Genomic DNA, 16,509 nt, shown 5'->3' with positions numbered 1-16,509 from the left:
ATGTATGATTGTAGAAATTAACATTAACCAAGATTAATAAATGCTATTAAAGTTTCGCTCATGGTAATAGTTCATGTAAACTAATGTGTTTGCTGTTAACATACACTACCTTTTTGTAAAGTTTTTACTAAACTTTGATTCCATTGATAGGGAATGACAATTATTATAATATATTAAAAAAAAGCTATAATTTGACACTTCTATAGCTGAAGATATATAATATTTCAAATGTAAATGATCTAAAAAATAAATATCTCAAGATAAATGTGATGAAATATACAAAACAACCTGTTAGTCAAGTAATAATTAAATCCATTAGTAGGTTAAAGGGCACCAAAAAAGGGAGAGGAAAAGTTATGCGGAGTCATTCTGATTTTCAGTTTGGAATGATGGATGTAGAAATAAAGAATGCACAAAATTATGGTAATTTGTGGCAAATGCAAACAAGCAGGTCTGCACAACTAGTTTTGACGATCAGAACAGAAGAAGGTGGGGTGTGGTTGCTCAATGTAAATGTTCTTTTTAAACCATACTTAACCTTGTTTCACCGTCATGTCAGCTAGACTTACAGCTCTCATTGACCTTTGACAGCTAGAATTTGAAGAAAACTTCAAACATTACTAAGAAGTCTATCAATTCATTCCTCAAGTCATGATATCAGCAATGTGCTTGAACTGTGACAAACAATACCCGCTGACGTGAGAGATTACACTTCTTGTTTCTCCATGAAAACCCATGACAGGCTGAATATAAACTGCACTTTTACCTTAATGAAAAGATTACAAAATCTCTTAAATCAAGAATCAACATGTATTTTAACAAAACAACTGAGAAATAATCTTTATTGGCATTTTAATCACAACATAATTTACAAATCGTTTAAAATCAGTGTCTTGACATCCTAAACGGCCCAAACTCCTTTCAGACCGAATGGGGAACCAGAGTAATGTGAAATGGAGGTTGTGTAATACGTAATACTTCAGTGTGTACATTTATGAACCGCTGGCAGGCATTCAAAATGAGAATCCTGAAAAAAACGTAGAATTTAAAATTTCATTAACAACTTAAAAGATTCCCTGCAGTTCCACCTCTGATGCAAGCAGGAGAAAAGCCCTTAATCGTGCCAACATTTTCACAGTTCCCAGTCCATTCAATTGTTTCTAGTTTGGTACCAATAGCATATTTATGAAGTTAAGACTGCGTAACCTCATCCAAGGTAAAACAAGGGAGGAGAATCATCCAGAAGAACACAATAAATAATCCCCCATGACGCTATTCCAACTTAAAGAGAGGTCTCTATCTCTGTCTACCTGCTCAAACTGGTCGGTTAAGGTCAGAAGCTTCACTCAAAATGCTGTATTATACTAAATCAAAAACAAATCAGTGTTTCTGTCTTGATTTCGAGTAACAATATCTAAATATCCACAAAATATAAAATAATATATAAAATATATAACACAAAGTTTAGTTCTTAAGTTAACAAAAAAGTGAGGCTTAAAAAGAAAAAGTATTAGCCAATATGGTAAGAAAAGTAAACTTAATTGAAAATTACGCTTATTTTTACTCAAAATCAAGACAAAAATGATTACAAGTTATCCAATTATTTTCCTGTTAACAGTTTAATATACAGTATGATATAAAATACTGATGACAATTTAGTGGTTTAAGGAAAATACGTTTGCGTTATACAGTAAGTATGTCAAATAAGGTCAAAAAAAGGTACGATAAGGGTGTCATTGCATGTGGAAATAAAATGGCAAGCATTTGTTTGTAAACCTTTAGTATCTATATCTTTATGACAGTAGAGATAACTTCCACACACTAGACTTTGGATCAGGTGACATCATAATCAGAGCCACCCGGATGTCTACACCTTCCTACCTGGCCAAAGGGCGGATTGAGTCTGGAAAAAATACAGGCAATGGAAAATTTGATCATTTAAGGACTACAGGGAAGGTCTAACCACAAGATGGCCGAGTCATACAGGTGTGCAATCGCTCGATTCACGTGTCCGGGAGTAAGATCAAGAGCACAGATCTAAGTAAATCCAGACGGTTAATTCCTAATCCCAAGGAAATCATTATTCAGAACAATGAACACAATTCAAACCATCACCAATTAAAAAATAAATAAAATTGCAGTGCAGTTTAATCCCTCATTCTGTAATAACATAAAACAAACAAAACTGTCATACAAAAAAAGCACCAAATCAAGAAAAGAAAAGCAAGTCAAACGCATTCAAATAACATTCGAACATAACCACCTCTCCATGTTCTGCTAAAACTTCCACAAAGGCTCGGAGGGGTCTGTCATTTTGAGCTCTCTGCAGTCAAATCACTGCACATTCATGTTATACCCTCTGCTGACCATGCCTTCAAACTGCACGTCCAACTAAACCTCACTGTATGAATGGAGTTTAAGAAAGGAAGCAAATCCTTTGAAACAAAGACAGACAACAAGCAAAACAAAAGTTAAATAACCATTCTTCCCACCTCTTTTTCATTGGATCATTCAATGGAACCGAATAAAGTAAAAGCAAAGTTCCTGTATCATTCACATACCTTCAGTCAGTCCCATTATCAAAAAAGTCTCTTACAAAACAGCTTTGGTCCAAGAGGGGGTGTCAACATCCAAACATAAGGTAAAACTCTCAAATGTGCAAAAGAAAGTAACAGGTTTTGAAAGACCGGAGAGGGAAATTGAGGTGAAAGTAAAAAAAACAAAAAACAAAAAAACAAAACTGTAGTGTGAATGGAAAGTTAAATAAAAAAAACAAGTAAAGATATGGGAGTGTGAGGCAGTCGGTGAGATCTCTTAGTCCCGTGAAAGAAGGTCACTTTAACACAAGAGTGGCTTCAGTGCCATCTTCCTTCTTCAGGTAGAGGCCGTGCGTCAGGTGATGTTCTCGACGCAGGTAGGCATAGAAATAATCTGACACCAGGAGGATCTGTGGTGGCATAAACACACATGACATTGGTTCATGTAGTCTGTAAACTTTACTGTGAATTTTCTTAGTACTCACTAAATGAACTTTCAGTTTAGTTAAGAGTTCAAACTGTGTCAAATATTTGTTGAAAAGGTGATTTAGAGAGGAAACCACATGCTAGAAATTCCCAGACGTTAGAAAATATGGGTTGCACGCGCCTCATGTGTAAGGCGTGCTGCCAGCAGTCCGGGTTAACCTAATACGGTACTGTTCAGCTGAAACTAATACAAGTTAATGAATTATGAAACCTCGTTGCTACAGCGATTTTTCCACTCACAATAGTCAAGTAGCTGTAAACACTATCGTATCCAAAGCTAGGAGTGGATAGCTATATTTGCGGTTAACCTTTATTTGACTTTATGCATTTCAAATAGGCCCTTCTTTCTGACATCTTTCTTGCAACCTGACACCAGGTTTTGTGTTCTACTTCCACGAGTACAGGAAAATATCTGGCATGAAAGGCTTCCGCAATGGTCTAATTGGCATAGAAACTGACTTTACCTTGAGGCTAAGAACTATAAAAAGAAAACACCCTTTTTTGTTACCTTAAAGTAGGGTAGGGGTGCCCAATCCTGTTCCTGGAGATCTACATTCCTGCAAACTCGACTGAAGTTTGATAATTACTGCTCTTGATTACAGATAATTATGTGTGTTTGATCAGTGTTTGATCTGAACAGGTATGAATCTGAATCTGAAACAGGTTGGAAGATTTCCAGGAACAGGATTGGTCACCCCTGATTTCTACCTAATACAGACTGTGTGATTTCGGCAATCCTATAAGATCATTACAAATCACATTGGCCCTCATTTATGAAAAGTGTGTACACCAAATTTCCAGCGTACACCCAAAACCACGGTGACTTTGCGATTTATCAATATGGACGTTGGCGTACGGCACGCTCAAATCCTATGCCAGCTCAGGAGGTGGTGTACATGTACGCACGTTTTGAGTTAGTGCTGAAATGCGCAGAAAAACAATTCCTAACACCACAAAACGCACTGACAAACTAAAGATATGATATATTATGACCCACTGTAAAAAAACAAAAAACATAGAAATTATAAACTTCAGTGTTTATTTTTGTGAGTTAAGCCCGGCAGGTGCGCACGGGACTGGGTTCAGTAATGAAAGGCTTTCAATGACCAAAACATAATTCAGACTGACAAAATAATTAAAATTACATTCTTCTTCTTTTAAATAATAATAATAATACAAATAATAATAATAACAAAGACATTCTTCTTCTAAATAACAATAAGCGTCATTAATAATCAAAATCATAATACTAATAAGAAGAATATAACAAATTGTCATGCAATTATTCACATCATCATCACTATTGTACACCCCATTACATGTGACGTCATGCGAAATTCAACGCTAATAGTTTCAAAACACGTGCTGTAAAATAATGCATTGTGATAGGTAATTTGCTCAACCAACCAGCGATTTAAACTGGATTTCCACCGGAGAAGTTTCTCCTCTTTGCCGTCTTCCGTGTGTCCATGGCGTAAAATGAGGGCGTGGGGGAGGCGGAGACGTGAATATATAGGGGCGTGTTAATCTAATGACGATCGTTTTCAGCCGCTGCATTTATCAAGAGGCAGGTATTGCGTACACCTGAATTTCAAAGGTACGCACAGCTTCATAAATCAGGCGGTGAGAGGAGTGTAAGCATAATCTTACGCCAACATATACGCCCGTTTCGACGCAAGATTGATAAATGAGGGCCATTGTACGTATAGATCTAATAAACTTGGGTACGAAATGTATGTAGACTGTTTGATGATGACACCTATTGAATCGTAGACTACGACGCAAGTTAGTATAGAATAATAAAATTATCAGCATGTGCTACTGGTACAAAAATAGAGCAAGATGAATCAAACTTTGGCAATTCATTTTTTTATGTGCTAAAAAAAAAAAAAAAAAGAGGAATTTTGCAAATGGAGCTTGAGGTGAGTAGTTTTAAGTTTTAGCGCCATGTCGCGTTGGTCAATACGCCATTGATTTCATGTTGCATTTTTACTGGCTAGTCAGTAGACGTATAGGTCGTAGCAGCAAACACTCTGTGATATGATCATGCTAAATTTCTGACACTGTCATTATCACACACTATCTTTGGTGTCAAGACCGTGGCAACGGCCATCTTTGAACCTCTCTCTCTGTATGACGTAGGACCAGCATTTAGGAGCCACGACCACAGAAATCGCCATGATCTTTTGTCTGGGACAGCCCAAAATTGTACAATGTGTCCTGGGCATGAAAGACTTGTTGATTAACATATCAATATTGTTTTTAGGTGAAGTGACTTGTCAAGATGGGACCCTTTACCTGTCCAAAGTTGAAGAGCAACGTGATGGCGTAGTAGAAATTAGAGTTGGCACTGCCAGCGTATATCCACAGATGCCAGAGTACAGGAAAGAGCGCCGAGCACGCCAACAGCACACATGACACCAGAAAGATGTTTCTTAAAACTGAGATAGAAAAAAAACAAAAAAACCCACTCATTTAATTTCAAAATACGGCTATATAATATTTTTGAATATTTCCAGACTAACTGATACATTTTTGCAATTAAATGCTCTCTCGAATGAGTCCGACTAGCAATACCAAGAATCAAATGGTTTATGTTTATAATGTAATTGACTAGTGACCTTTTATAGTTAAAAAAAGGATAACGCCTTTTGATATGGCCAAATTTCCTGTTTCATTAGGAAACCTGTTAACATATTTAAATGAAAATAGACTCACATCGGTAGAGGTGACTCCAGGCTGGCAAAAATGCCATGTAGAGGGCGACATCTCCCACGGTGGGGTACGACTTAAAGATGGAGATGATGGCAATCTGCATGAAGATGAGGAATACTGGATGCTCCCTGTTTGAATAAATGTTACCCATAAGCGTGCAGTACATGCTTAGTGACTGCATTGCTTTGTGTATTGCTCATGTTCAGCCATATGCAGGACCTACTTGAGTTTGACAGAAAGCGGGATGGTGTAAAAAAAGACATTGATCTGGAAGACGCAGATAAAAAAGAGACGAAAGTGCTCAAACATCTCTGCGAAGAAGTACCAGAAGAGTCCGATGTTTGGAGTGAGGTCTGGAACAGAAAATCTGTGGAAAACACACAAACACATACTGTAGATATCTCAATACGTATTTGATGAAACATAACAGAGTGCGATGTGTGACTGCTGACTGACATGAATCCGTAGACAGAAGGGATGAAGTCCCAGGAGCCCAGGAGAAAGAAAGAGAGTCCAGTGATCACCACCAGACTGCCCACGTATATGAACGCATACTGAAGAGTGAAGGACCAGAAACTACTCCTCCTCAGGTTCACTGGGATATACAACCTCTGAAAGGGAGACACACAGAGACAGGTTTCATTTTGGTCATCAGTGACTACGTTTACAAAAAACTTCAATTGTGATTTCATGGGGACTTCAAGGCCTTACTCCGTTTATTGGAAATCCCATTATAGGTGCACATGCAAACGTAGTCATAGTCAAACATAGTCATTCTGCACTAGTCTGGACTGTAACTCTCACCTGCAGGAGGAACAGTAGCGCAGGAGCAAACAGGGTCAGAGGATAGATGGATTGATATGTGGCCAAGGCCAACATTATCCCGCTCAACAAGGCACTACCTAAAAAAATAAAGACAACAACACCATACACAGTAAACCTGTACATCTATAGACATAATGCCATGCTCTATATAAGTAATAGTAGTTACTTATGACCTGTTGTCCATTTCTTAATAATTACACAAATCAAAGACTGTTGAAGCTAAATGTGTTTCCGATTGATGTGTGCTGATCTCTGTCATTCCAGAATAAGACTAGTGATGCTTCATAACCATTACAACTTCTTTGCATATTTGCATATTACCCACTACCATTCAAAAGTTTGGGGCCGCTAGTATGTTTTAAAAATAAATCTAGTGTGCTCATCCAGGATGGATTCATTTGATTAAAAATACAGTAAAAACAGTAATATTGTGAACTATTATTACAATTTAAAATAACTGATGGCAAAGCTGAATTTTCAGCATCATAACTTCAGTGTCACATGATCCTTCAGAAATCATAATAATAATGCTGATTTGCTGCTCAAGAAACATTTCTTATTATTATTAATGTTGAAAACAGTTGTTTCAGGTTTCTTGATGAATAGAAATAAAAAAAAGAGCATGCATTTCAAATTGAATTCTTCTGTAACATTATAAAGGTCCAGATTTACTAAACAGGGTTAGCATGAGAGCGCAATTCCAAAAAAGCGTGATGGGAGAGGAAAGTTCTGCGAATTATCTACTGAAGAACACAGAACGCAAATTAAAGAACACAGACGCAGATCATTTGGAGACATGCTTTTTTGGGTGGTAAATGATGCCGCAAATACCAATAAATTGACTAGTGCAAACATAAGTAAAGCATGATTCATTTAAATACTCTTCGCCCATACATTTTGCATCTGAAAATAACTGTCTCCACGCCTTTTCAGCACATCTTTTTCACTGTGTGTCTTTAGCAAATCCTGACAGTAATTTTTTAACGCCGAAAGAGGGTTTGCACTGGCGCAAGCTTTTAGTAAATCTGGCCTGAAGTCTTTACTGGTCAATTTATTATCCTTGCTAAATAAAAGTATTAATTTCTTTGAAAAAAATCGTATTGACCCCTGACTTTTGAACAATAGTGTACGCACATTCAAACAATGCTTGTATAGTGGCTCAGTGGCTCTATGATATCAAGACGCAATATCACGACACAGACACAATACTCTGGAAGTTTAGATTTTAAGAAGTTTGGCTTATCTTTAAGTGCATTAAGGAAACACTCACCTTTTAATGTACAGAGAATGAAGAGCGCAATAATGGCATTGTTCAGCCCACAAGTCGACTTTGCCACACAAGACAGGATGGTGAAGGGGTTCAACAGATAACTGGAAGACAATTAGTCAAATAATAATGCATGGCTGAAAACATATTGTTGCTTTATTTTAAATAAAAAAAGTGACAACATAGTCTTGTTTTAAAGCTTGATCAGAACATACAACATGGCAACTTTGAGAGGGATGTAGAACATCTCCTTAGGAGATCGGAGGAGCTCCAAACAGTCGGCGGGATACCGGTCCGATTCCAAGGCATATTTCTGTTTTCTAAACTATAAAATACACCAAGATGAAAGATATTTTAATCCATTCAAAAATAAAAATACGTAAATAAAAACGTAATAATAAAAAATGTATAATAACAACTAAACATAATAAATTAATAGGCTCTAACTTCTGAAACATACACAAATATCAAGCTATAACTTACCACATTCTTGTTATAAGTCTGGATTGACAGATAAAGAGCCACTGCTGTGATTCCATCTGCTATCTGGTGACATAATGTTATTTGAGTAAGTTTACATGTGTGTAGTTTGCACAAAAACACAAACACAGTAGTTCTATCATTCGGACACACTTTCTGCATCTTCAACATCTTGTTATGAGTTATGACATCTTTTTACTCCAAACCCCTTTTTGTTTGAAATATACAACCAACTGGAAAATTGCACTGAAAATTGCATAGTAAATCACATTTGGGATTGTCGCTACCACTCGCCTTTTTTGCACGGTCCAATGATGTAAGAAAACAAGAAAGACAAACAACAAAAATAAGGACTTAGTACTTACCATAAAAACAAGCTCTGCATAGTCGACCACAAAATGAAAGAGGTATATGATAAGGGGTGTCTGGAAGAAATAATAACAAAAAAAGCTGACATCTGACAATAGAATTGAACATTTAAAGAAAATAGATCAAACACATATATACTGATGTGTAATTCAAATAGAACTTACTTCATGAAACACATCTCCTGAGTAAGGCGAGACCCCAAGATCCAACAAGGCAAGACCCTCCACAACTGTTTAATCCACAAATCAATCATATTATGCATTAAACAACTAAAACAAAGAATTTGAAGACCATTGCATGACCTTTAAAAAATATATATTTACAATGACAGCACTGTCCTACAGTGTGACACGCTTTACTCCATCTAATACTATTGTACACAACACTTCTTGTATAATTATTATACATACAGTTTAAAAGAACAGCATGTATTATAATAATTATAATATTTATACACCATAGAACTACTTAAATGAAAAAATCTAAACAATAATGTTAATGTTGATGAAAGAAATAAAACAATTAGAATACATTAATATTAAAATGTACATAAATTATATGTATTTATAATTATAATAATAAATCAATAAATCACACACAGGGAAGTGAAATAACTAATACTATTGTCAGGTGTAAGGTCAAAAATCACATCTCCAGTAAATCAATATTATTCACACTGTTTATATATAAAATGGTTGATGGTCACATGCAAAATCAAACTGAAAAATAAAAGCAATTTGCAAAAAAACAATCAATACAATACAAAACGTAAGTAAGTCTAAACGTAAGTGTAAATATAGTATATATTAAGGTGGGTGCCACAACTAGTTGTGGAGTACAAAATTGCATATTCCATTGATGCTGAACATTTGAGATGAGATATTACAGTAAACAATAACGTTATTAACAATAATTAACTTAGAAATACAGCATGGAAACGTGATGTGCAGTCAAAATCTTCAAAGCATGTCTTCATTTGACAGCTCAGCAATGAGGCTGCCATGCAAGAACAAATCATCAGTAATACAGCCTCCCCATACAGAAATATACACGAACAAACCTCGTTTCCACGCATTCAAAGGCGACACCACCTCGACCCTTTCTGAAATTATTTCTGCCAAACTGGATCGGAATAAAACGGCTCTTATTGTCACAGCCACTATCAGCAGAAATGTTAAAGGAGCCGCCATTTTTGTCGCGAGGAAGAAGCTGTCAGCGCGATGCACTCTGGGAAACGTAGTTCTTCTTCTTCTTCTTGTAGGAGTCCGGCAGTGTAGACGCTGCAAAGCGTATTACTGCCCTCCACAGGTCAAAGTTTGTACTAAATTCTTACATACAGTCCTGTGTCATGCAAGAATTGAAGAACTGCCTTGGAGATCAGTCTATGCTCGTCACTGTGTCCAAACAAAGATAAAACAAAAAAAGCCTTGAAGGAAACGTAGTTCAACACCACCTTCCTGCTTAAAGATTCATAAAGGAAGAAAATGGAAGCTTTGTTAGTAGGACGGGCCTGTAACGGAATTTCTTAAAGTTTGTTAAATGGTCATGGATCTAAGTTACAACTCTTTCCTGGAGTGACATTTTCAGATTTCCATGATAGCTTTTGTGCACTCATTTAACACAGCACAACACAGTAAATAGAGTAGGCTAATACATGACTGTGTCCTACTTCAACCCATAATGCTATTCACATCACAGGTCTGAGAGATTTATTTATTATCTGTACATTTGCACTACCAATGTACTACCAATCAAAGTACATAATGTACCAATTTCCAAACAACTTGCAAATGTTGAGACTTTATGAATTTAATTTTTTACTATAGCCTACATAAAAAGTGTCCCATCTACACATACATAGCCTATATTTATTTCACTCATCTAAAATAATACCTTTTCATTATGAAATTAGCATGTTACATTTTAATATTTTGTTATAGCCTACATCTGACAATAATTTAATCCAGCTGCTCAACAAACCAGTTGGTAAACCTGTGGCATTTGGTAAACATTTTAAACTGGTATAGCCTAATTTTTGGGTTGTAGTAAAATATCGAAATTACATGTTTGGATATTGCACGGTATACCGGTATGCTACTATGCTACGGTATATAAGGCTTCAAAATACTGCCAATGCCACTGGTTTTTTTTTAGTTTTTTTTTTATCTGCTGCAGTTACACTAGGCTATTTAAAACGTTCAGTGGTAGTGGTAGCCATTGACTTCCATAGTATTTTTTTCCTACTATGGGAAGTCAACGGCTACTGTCTGGTTACCAATCTTTAAAATATATTCTTTTGTGTTCAGCAGAAGAAAGAAACTCATACAGGTTTGGAACACATTGAAAGTGAGTAAGTAATGACGAAATTGTAGGGTAAACTATCCCAATAAGAACATTGTATAAAAATGTAGTGCATGATTTCAAACCGACCACAAGATGGCAGTGGATGAACACTCAATACTAGCTCCTGTTCATAAACCAACAAGGGCATTCGATGGGAAATGAGTCTCTTGTATTACCAAAGAACAAGCCCGGACTACCCTTAAGCTTGTAAAACATTTTTTTTTATTTTTTCATATTCAATCCAGCTTTTATGTCCCGGTCTTACTGAACCTACCAAGGCTATGCTGACCCAGAAAGAGTCCCATTACACGGGTCAAGAAACATGTATGGTTATGGATACAATGTCAAATTATGGAGAACCCAGCTATAATATGACACATCAGCCAGTGAAGGCTAAATTGAGCTGATGGGAAGATGACTGGAGCGTGTGTCAGAGGATTACTGAGTGTGTGTGCCATAAAAGAGAATCAGGTAATTTAAAGATGTGACTATGAGCTTGACGCGCACAGGATTGTGGGGGTCTCCGCGGGGGAAGCGGCAAAGTTCAAGGTCAAGAGAGATGATGTTGGTCTGGGGATGTAATGAAATCGGGAGGAGAGCGCATTAAATCTTTCCCCCAGACACACTACAGTCTGCCCCTGTTTCTCGCTCTGGGCAGGGCTGGAACGGGCCGGTGAGTGGATAAAGATTATCGAGCAACCGTGTTGACAGACACTGGCTCACCCTTCTGAAGAGTGGCCAAAGCACCAGGCCAGGTAACCGCATGTGGAGAGAAGCTGAGCTGTGAGTCAGTGAGATGTGGATTGAGGATTAGAAAACAGAAAGTTCAGGATGAGAAGAGTGACCTTAGAAAGAGAAAGAAATAAGAAAGTGTGACTGAAATACATTTTTAATATCGCATGCTGAGCTTCATGTTCTGTTGAGATTCCCAGAGACCCAAATTAATCTATATTTCTCTTTCAAACATTTTAATATGCTCCTCTGAACTAATCAAAACTCAGCAGATAGACATTATTGAAGCTTTATTCCCCTGTTGATTTTTTTTATCAAGTAATATTGTTTCTGTTTGTGATCAAGTGGACCCTGAAACACATTGTACCTACTCTCAAAAAAAGTGTTAACCCTTAAAAAAAAAAAAAAGGATTACGCAATTTGATTAATAGTACAATTCCATCAAATTGAATTGAATGATCCTTTTAATTGAATACGTGAACAATCCTTATTCAATTAAAATATGTAAGGATTATTCAATTTAATTTGATGGAATTTTACTATGTATTAAATTGCGTAAATCTTTAAAAAAGGCTTAATTTTAAGAATATATAATAAATATATAGGTACATTAATATGCAGTTATTTATGTTTTAACAAATTATGTTGGTTTATTATTAACCAATAGCCAAATACATTGAAAAAAGGAATTGCTGAGAAAACTCAACCTGATGCATTAAATTTTGCAGGTTTTCTCAACTATGCTTGCAACTATTTACTGTTCTGAATAAAATCCTGACAGCAGTATGTGCAATAATAATTTATCCTCCACATCCAGGTCAAACGGCCTCTGCAAAAGTGGATGTCGACTGCAAACTCACATTCAAGCCAGGCTCTATTGAGGTGTAAAACGCCCACGTTTCATGATGTTCATGGACGTTCCATCCAGATCCCAGTGAGTGAAATCTACATTTTTTCCCCTTTCACATTGTGGAAATCAAATGGATTTCATGAAGACTTCTTATACATACAATTTATTATTTACTGGGTTAAATGCTTTTTTTTTTTTTATCAGAGTGTTTCCTTTGGTCTTACTGACAGCCATCAACATTATCAACCAACTCAAGTAGTTGACCCAAACTTTAGAATGTTTGCTGCAACTTTGAAAGGATTCTTTGAAAGGATGAAAGGTATTACAACAGAAGCAGAAGTCAGACAGCTATCAAAGCCTGTGCTCACCTTTCAGACCCCTGCCTATGTTTTCTTTATGCTTTTAATTCAACAGGAGTCTCTTTCTGTTCGACTGAGGACAATTCCATCCTCCCTGAAACTCAATGCATGTCTCATCTCAATGCTCTGCCTAGTTTGTGAAGATCAGCAAATAAAAACTTGGCATATGTGTTCTCAAAATTCAAGGTGACAAGTATTTACACTCAGTCAAAGATATCCCGGTTGACTTTGAACATGGGATTTTTATTGACAGAATGAATAATATCCAGAAGAACAAGGTAATAATGCCACAATCAATGTAAAAATTTAGAACACACGTAGTGCCTCAGAATTAAAATGAATATTTATTCAATCCCCTTTTCTTAGCAGAGCATCTTAGAACTTTCCTTAATTTATTCATTTGACAGTAATTTGACTTATTAATTTGCTCGAGTTAGGCAAAAACATGACAACAAAATTATTTTAAATGTAATCCTGTTTCGCAGGCATGTATAAACACAAACCGTTCACCTGCCCAGAGGCCTCGACTGATCCGAGAGCCCCGAACTGTCACAGATATTGTGTGTACACAGTAAATGCATCGGTTTTTGAAGTGTAGGTGAAAATTATGCTAATAAGAATTTATTTCGAAATGAGGACGTGAAGTCAGTTATAATCGTTTTGCATGGCGGGGGAATAGAGTGCAGATAATGATCAACAGAAAAGTGTTTTAAGGTAGCTGCACAAATATCATTTATTATTACACTTTAGCCCATGTAATAGTATTACACTTAAGCCCACTTTAGCAGGTAATCATAATGCTGAAGGAAAAGGCCTCTTTAATATGAGACGTGTGTCAACAACAACAACAGTCCACCAGGACATCTATCTCCAACTCTGATCTCTAATATTACAGGGATAACCAGGGATTTGGTGACCCGGTGTTACAGACAATGCCAATAGTGATGAGGTGAGAAAAATTCGGATGTACGCTACAGTTCAAGAATACTTTTTTTATTCAGCATCAAAAGTATCAGTAAACACTTTTATAAAGTTTATAATTACAATATGAAGCAGCTCAACAGTTTTCAACATTGATAATAATAAAAAATGTTTCTCGAGCAGCAAATTATTGTAATGATTTCTGAAGGATCATGTGACACTGAATATTGTGAAATATTACATTTTAAAACAGCAGGTTTCTATTTTTATAGCCTATATTTCACTTTATTCCTGTGATGCTAAGTTTTTATTCTTAGGAATAAGTTTTTATTCCTGTGATACATACTGTATATAGCATATGCACTTGTGTGTGTGTGTGTGTGTGTATATATATATAGCATATTTATACATATTTATGCTGTATTTTTGTAAAGGGAAATAAAGGGCAGGTAGTCTAAATAAATCAAAATGATTGTCCCTGTAAACATTTTTACAGAATCTTAAATCTGAATGATAGACCTATATAATGCGTTGACATTATAGAGTAAAGCACATTTGTGTGCGGTGCAGATGAAGGGCTTTGTGAAGTGTTTGAGCACTGGCATGAGTTCCAGTTACATGATTACATGGAAAACATTATGACATTGATATGCAAATGATCACAGGCTGAATTAGGAAGAGCCTAATATTACTCATACTTTTGGAAGAAACAGAGTAATACTGCACTGTGAGATGGTTTAGGGAACGGACATTTCAGTTCTGGAATGGGACAGTACTGGAATTGGCCTATTGGCCAGTGCACTAAATGTTGCTAAAATGTTACTTGGTGTAAGAATGGTTTATTTGGTTGCACTTTTATTTTACAGTATATGTGTACTGTTACAGTACTTGCCTAATACAGTACTGGTTAATATATAAATACATGGGTTACGGTTAGGTTTAGGGGTAGATTTAGTTACCCAGTTATTGTACTTACTATAATAAATACATGGGGAACAGGACTGTAAAGTAAAGTGCTATTTATTCTGATTATTGTGAATAACATGCATTTATTGAACATTGGTGTCTTTTATCATCATATAGCAAAACTTCATTCACGGCCATGTGCTCAGGGATTTTACCTAGGATTGTGCCCAAGATCAGCTCTTACCCATGGTAAAATCATTGTAACACACTGCCTCGATTGGCTGATTGCTTTAATCGAATAACCCGAAGGCACTACGGCTGCCTCAGTCGCTCTATTCACAGGTAGTTTTCTGAAGGCACCGTGGCAGGACAGCACGGTTAATGTCTCCTGTTCATTTTTCTTCGTAATAGAACTGTCAGTGGGAGACACGTGGCAAAAAGGACGCGCTCTGGCTCAATAGGAACAGAGTTTCCGCACGGCATGGGGAAAAAACGAGACACCCGCTGGTTGGGGGGGAAATGAAATTCACACCGCCTGCCAAGTACCGAGGCGATTCATCACCTCTAAACTGTTCTGCCGCGGCTGGTGTGGAATAATTCACCGTTGGGCGACAGGTCAGGCCACAACGGGAGCAATCGCACCTGCCCTCTGCTCCTGATGTGCGTCAAACGCCCGAGAGACACACTGCCATGCGTGCCCTAATTGAAGCGATGGTAGATATTAACCCTATTAGCACTGAAGACCCATGACCCCTCTGATGGAGGAACTAGAGCCTCAAAATGGGACTGATAACCTTTTGAACTTTATTTACACTGCTAAACATTACTATAAATATAAATAATGAAATCAGAATTAGGAATTTTACATGCTTAGCCAACCAAAATGTACCATTGTAAACTAAATGCGTGGTTATGTGTGAGAAACTTTATGATTAATAATTTACTTAAGGCTACAATTTATAAACTGTAAATTGATTAAAAAAATAGGCCTATTGCACTTTATTCCTGTTGGTTTTGTATTTATTTCAAAAGATGGCAAACAACAACAGCAACAGCAATGTTTGTGGATCGCGAGTGCTTTTACGTGCACACCATGAGGAGCCAGTGCGCGCTGCCGGAAGTGATGCGACGACGCCACTTATTTCGCGATACATTTCGCTTGTGGGAACGCGTCAAGACCTTTTTGAAGAGGTAACCATGGGAACACCTGCTTTATGGGACTGTTCATTTACAAAATGTAAGTTAATATTGATATTATATCGCTTGTGTTTAGTTATCTAGGTGACAAGGGACTACTGTGTTGCACGCGAGCAAACCTTGACAGATTGCGATCAGAAAATGACTGGCAGATATTCTGTTAAACATTTAAAAGTAATATTGATCATGTTACCTTGGGAGATCTGAGGATTGGCAAAGTTGTGGTTCATTCAGGACAGTTTGTGGGTGAATTTGAACTTTAATTTAAATGGGATTCGGTCTAGAATTTCATGTGGATTTATTTTGTTATCAGGATAGTTTCCACCAGTTACTATTGCTATAGTATTTACATTCATATTTACTTATTTGGCGGATGCTGTTATTAGGCATGCAAGGCAAGATTATTTATTTAGCTCATTTCATACACTATGGCAATTCAAAGTGCTTTACATTAGCCTACATGTAAGGCAGGGACTTGCATATATATTTTCAGACTCAATATAATTATAGACTCAATTTTAA

General features: G+C 36.6%; 1 protein-coding gene and 1 long non-coding RNA gene across 3 annotated transcripts; one reads left to right on the top strand and one right to left on the bottom strand.

The window, feature by feature from the left end:
• Positions 1-817: 817 nt before the first annotated feature.
• pigu (phosphatidylinositol glycan anchor biosynthesis, class U) lies at positions 818-9,902 on the bottom strand. The gene is made up of 12 exons (XM_079627664.1): positions 9,740-9,902; positions 8,844-8,908; positions 8,676-8,735; positions 8,314-8,376; positions 8,046-8,155; positions 7,834-7,934; positions 6,543-6,640; positions 6,195-6,349; positions 5,962-6,105; positions 5,742-5,866; positions 5,322-5,464; positions 818-2,947 (listed from the first exon to the last, which is right to left on the bottom strand). Exons 1-12 carry the CDS (start codon positions 9,867-9,869, stop codon positions 2,834-2,836), a joined length of 1,308 nt encoding a protein of 435 aa, XP_079483790.1. The 5' UTR covers positions 9,870-9,902; the 3' UTR covers positions 818-2,833.
• A 1,285-nt stretch (positions 9,903-11,187) lies between these two features.
• Positions 11,188-13,894, top strand: LOC307007092. 2 transcript variants are annotated; one of them, XR_013799578.1, is made up of 4 exons: positions 11,188-11,777; positions 12,572-12,688; positions 12,809-12,923; positions 13,019-13,894. It is a non-coding gene; the product is annotated as an uncharacterized lncRNA (long non-coding RNA). The 2 variants fall into 2 exon arrangements; XR_013799579.1 differs by having other exon boundaries at positions 12,809-13,894.
• The last annotated feature ends 2,615 nt before the right edge of the window (positions 13,895-16,509 follow it).

The sequence above is a fragment of the Phoxinus phoxinus genome (genome assembly GCF_949152265.1).
Source record: "Phoxinus phoxinus genome assembly, chromosome: 11".
Lineage (NCBI taxonomy): Eukaryota > Metazoa > Chordata > Actinopteri > Cypriniformes > Leuciscidae > Phoxinus > Phoxinus phoxinus.
This window is presented reverse-complemented; position numbering and strand designations above follow the sequence as displayed.

Coding starts and splice junctions, on each gene's coding strand:
- pigu (XM_079627664.1), bottom strand. CDS start 9,869: ATGGCGGCTCCTTTAACATTTCTGCTGATAGTGGCTGTGACAATAAGA. Junction 6,641..7,833: donor CATTCTCTGTACATTAAAAG/GTGAGTGTTTCC, acceptor TTATTTTTTTAG/GTAGTGCCTTGTTGAGCGGG. Junction 6,350..6,542: donor CGCTACTGTTCCTCCTGCAG/GTGAGAGTTACA, acceptor TCTCCCTTTCAG/AGGTTGTATATCCCAGTGAA.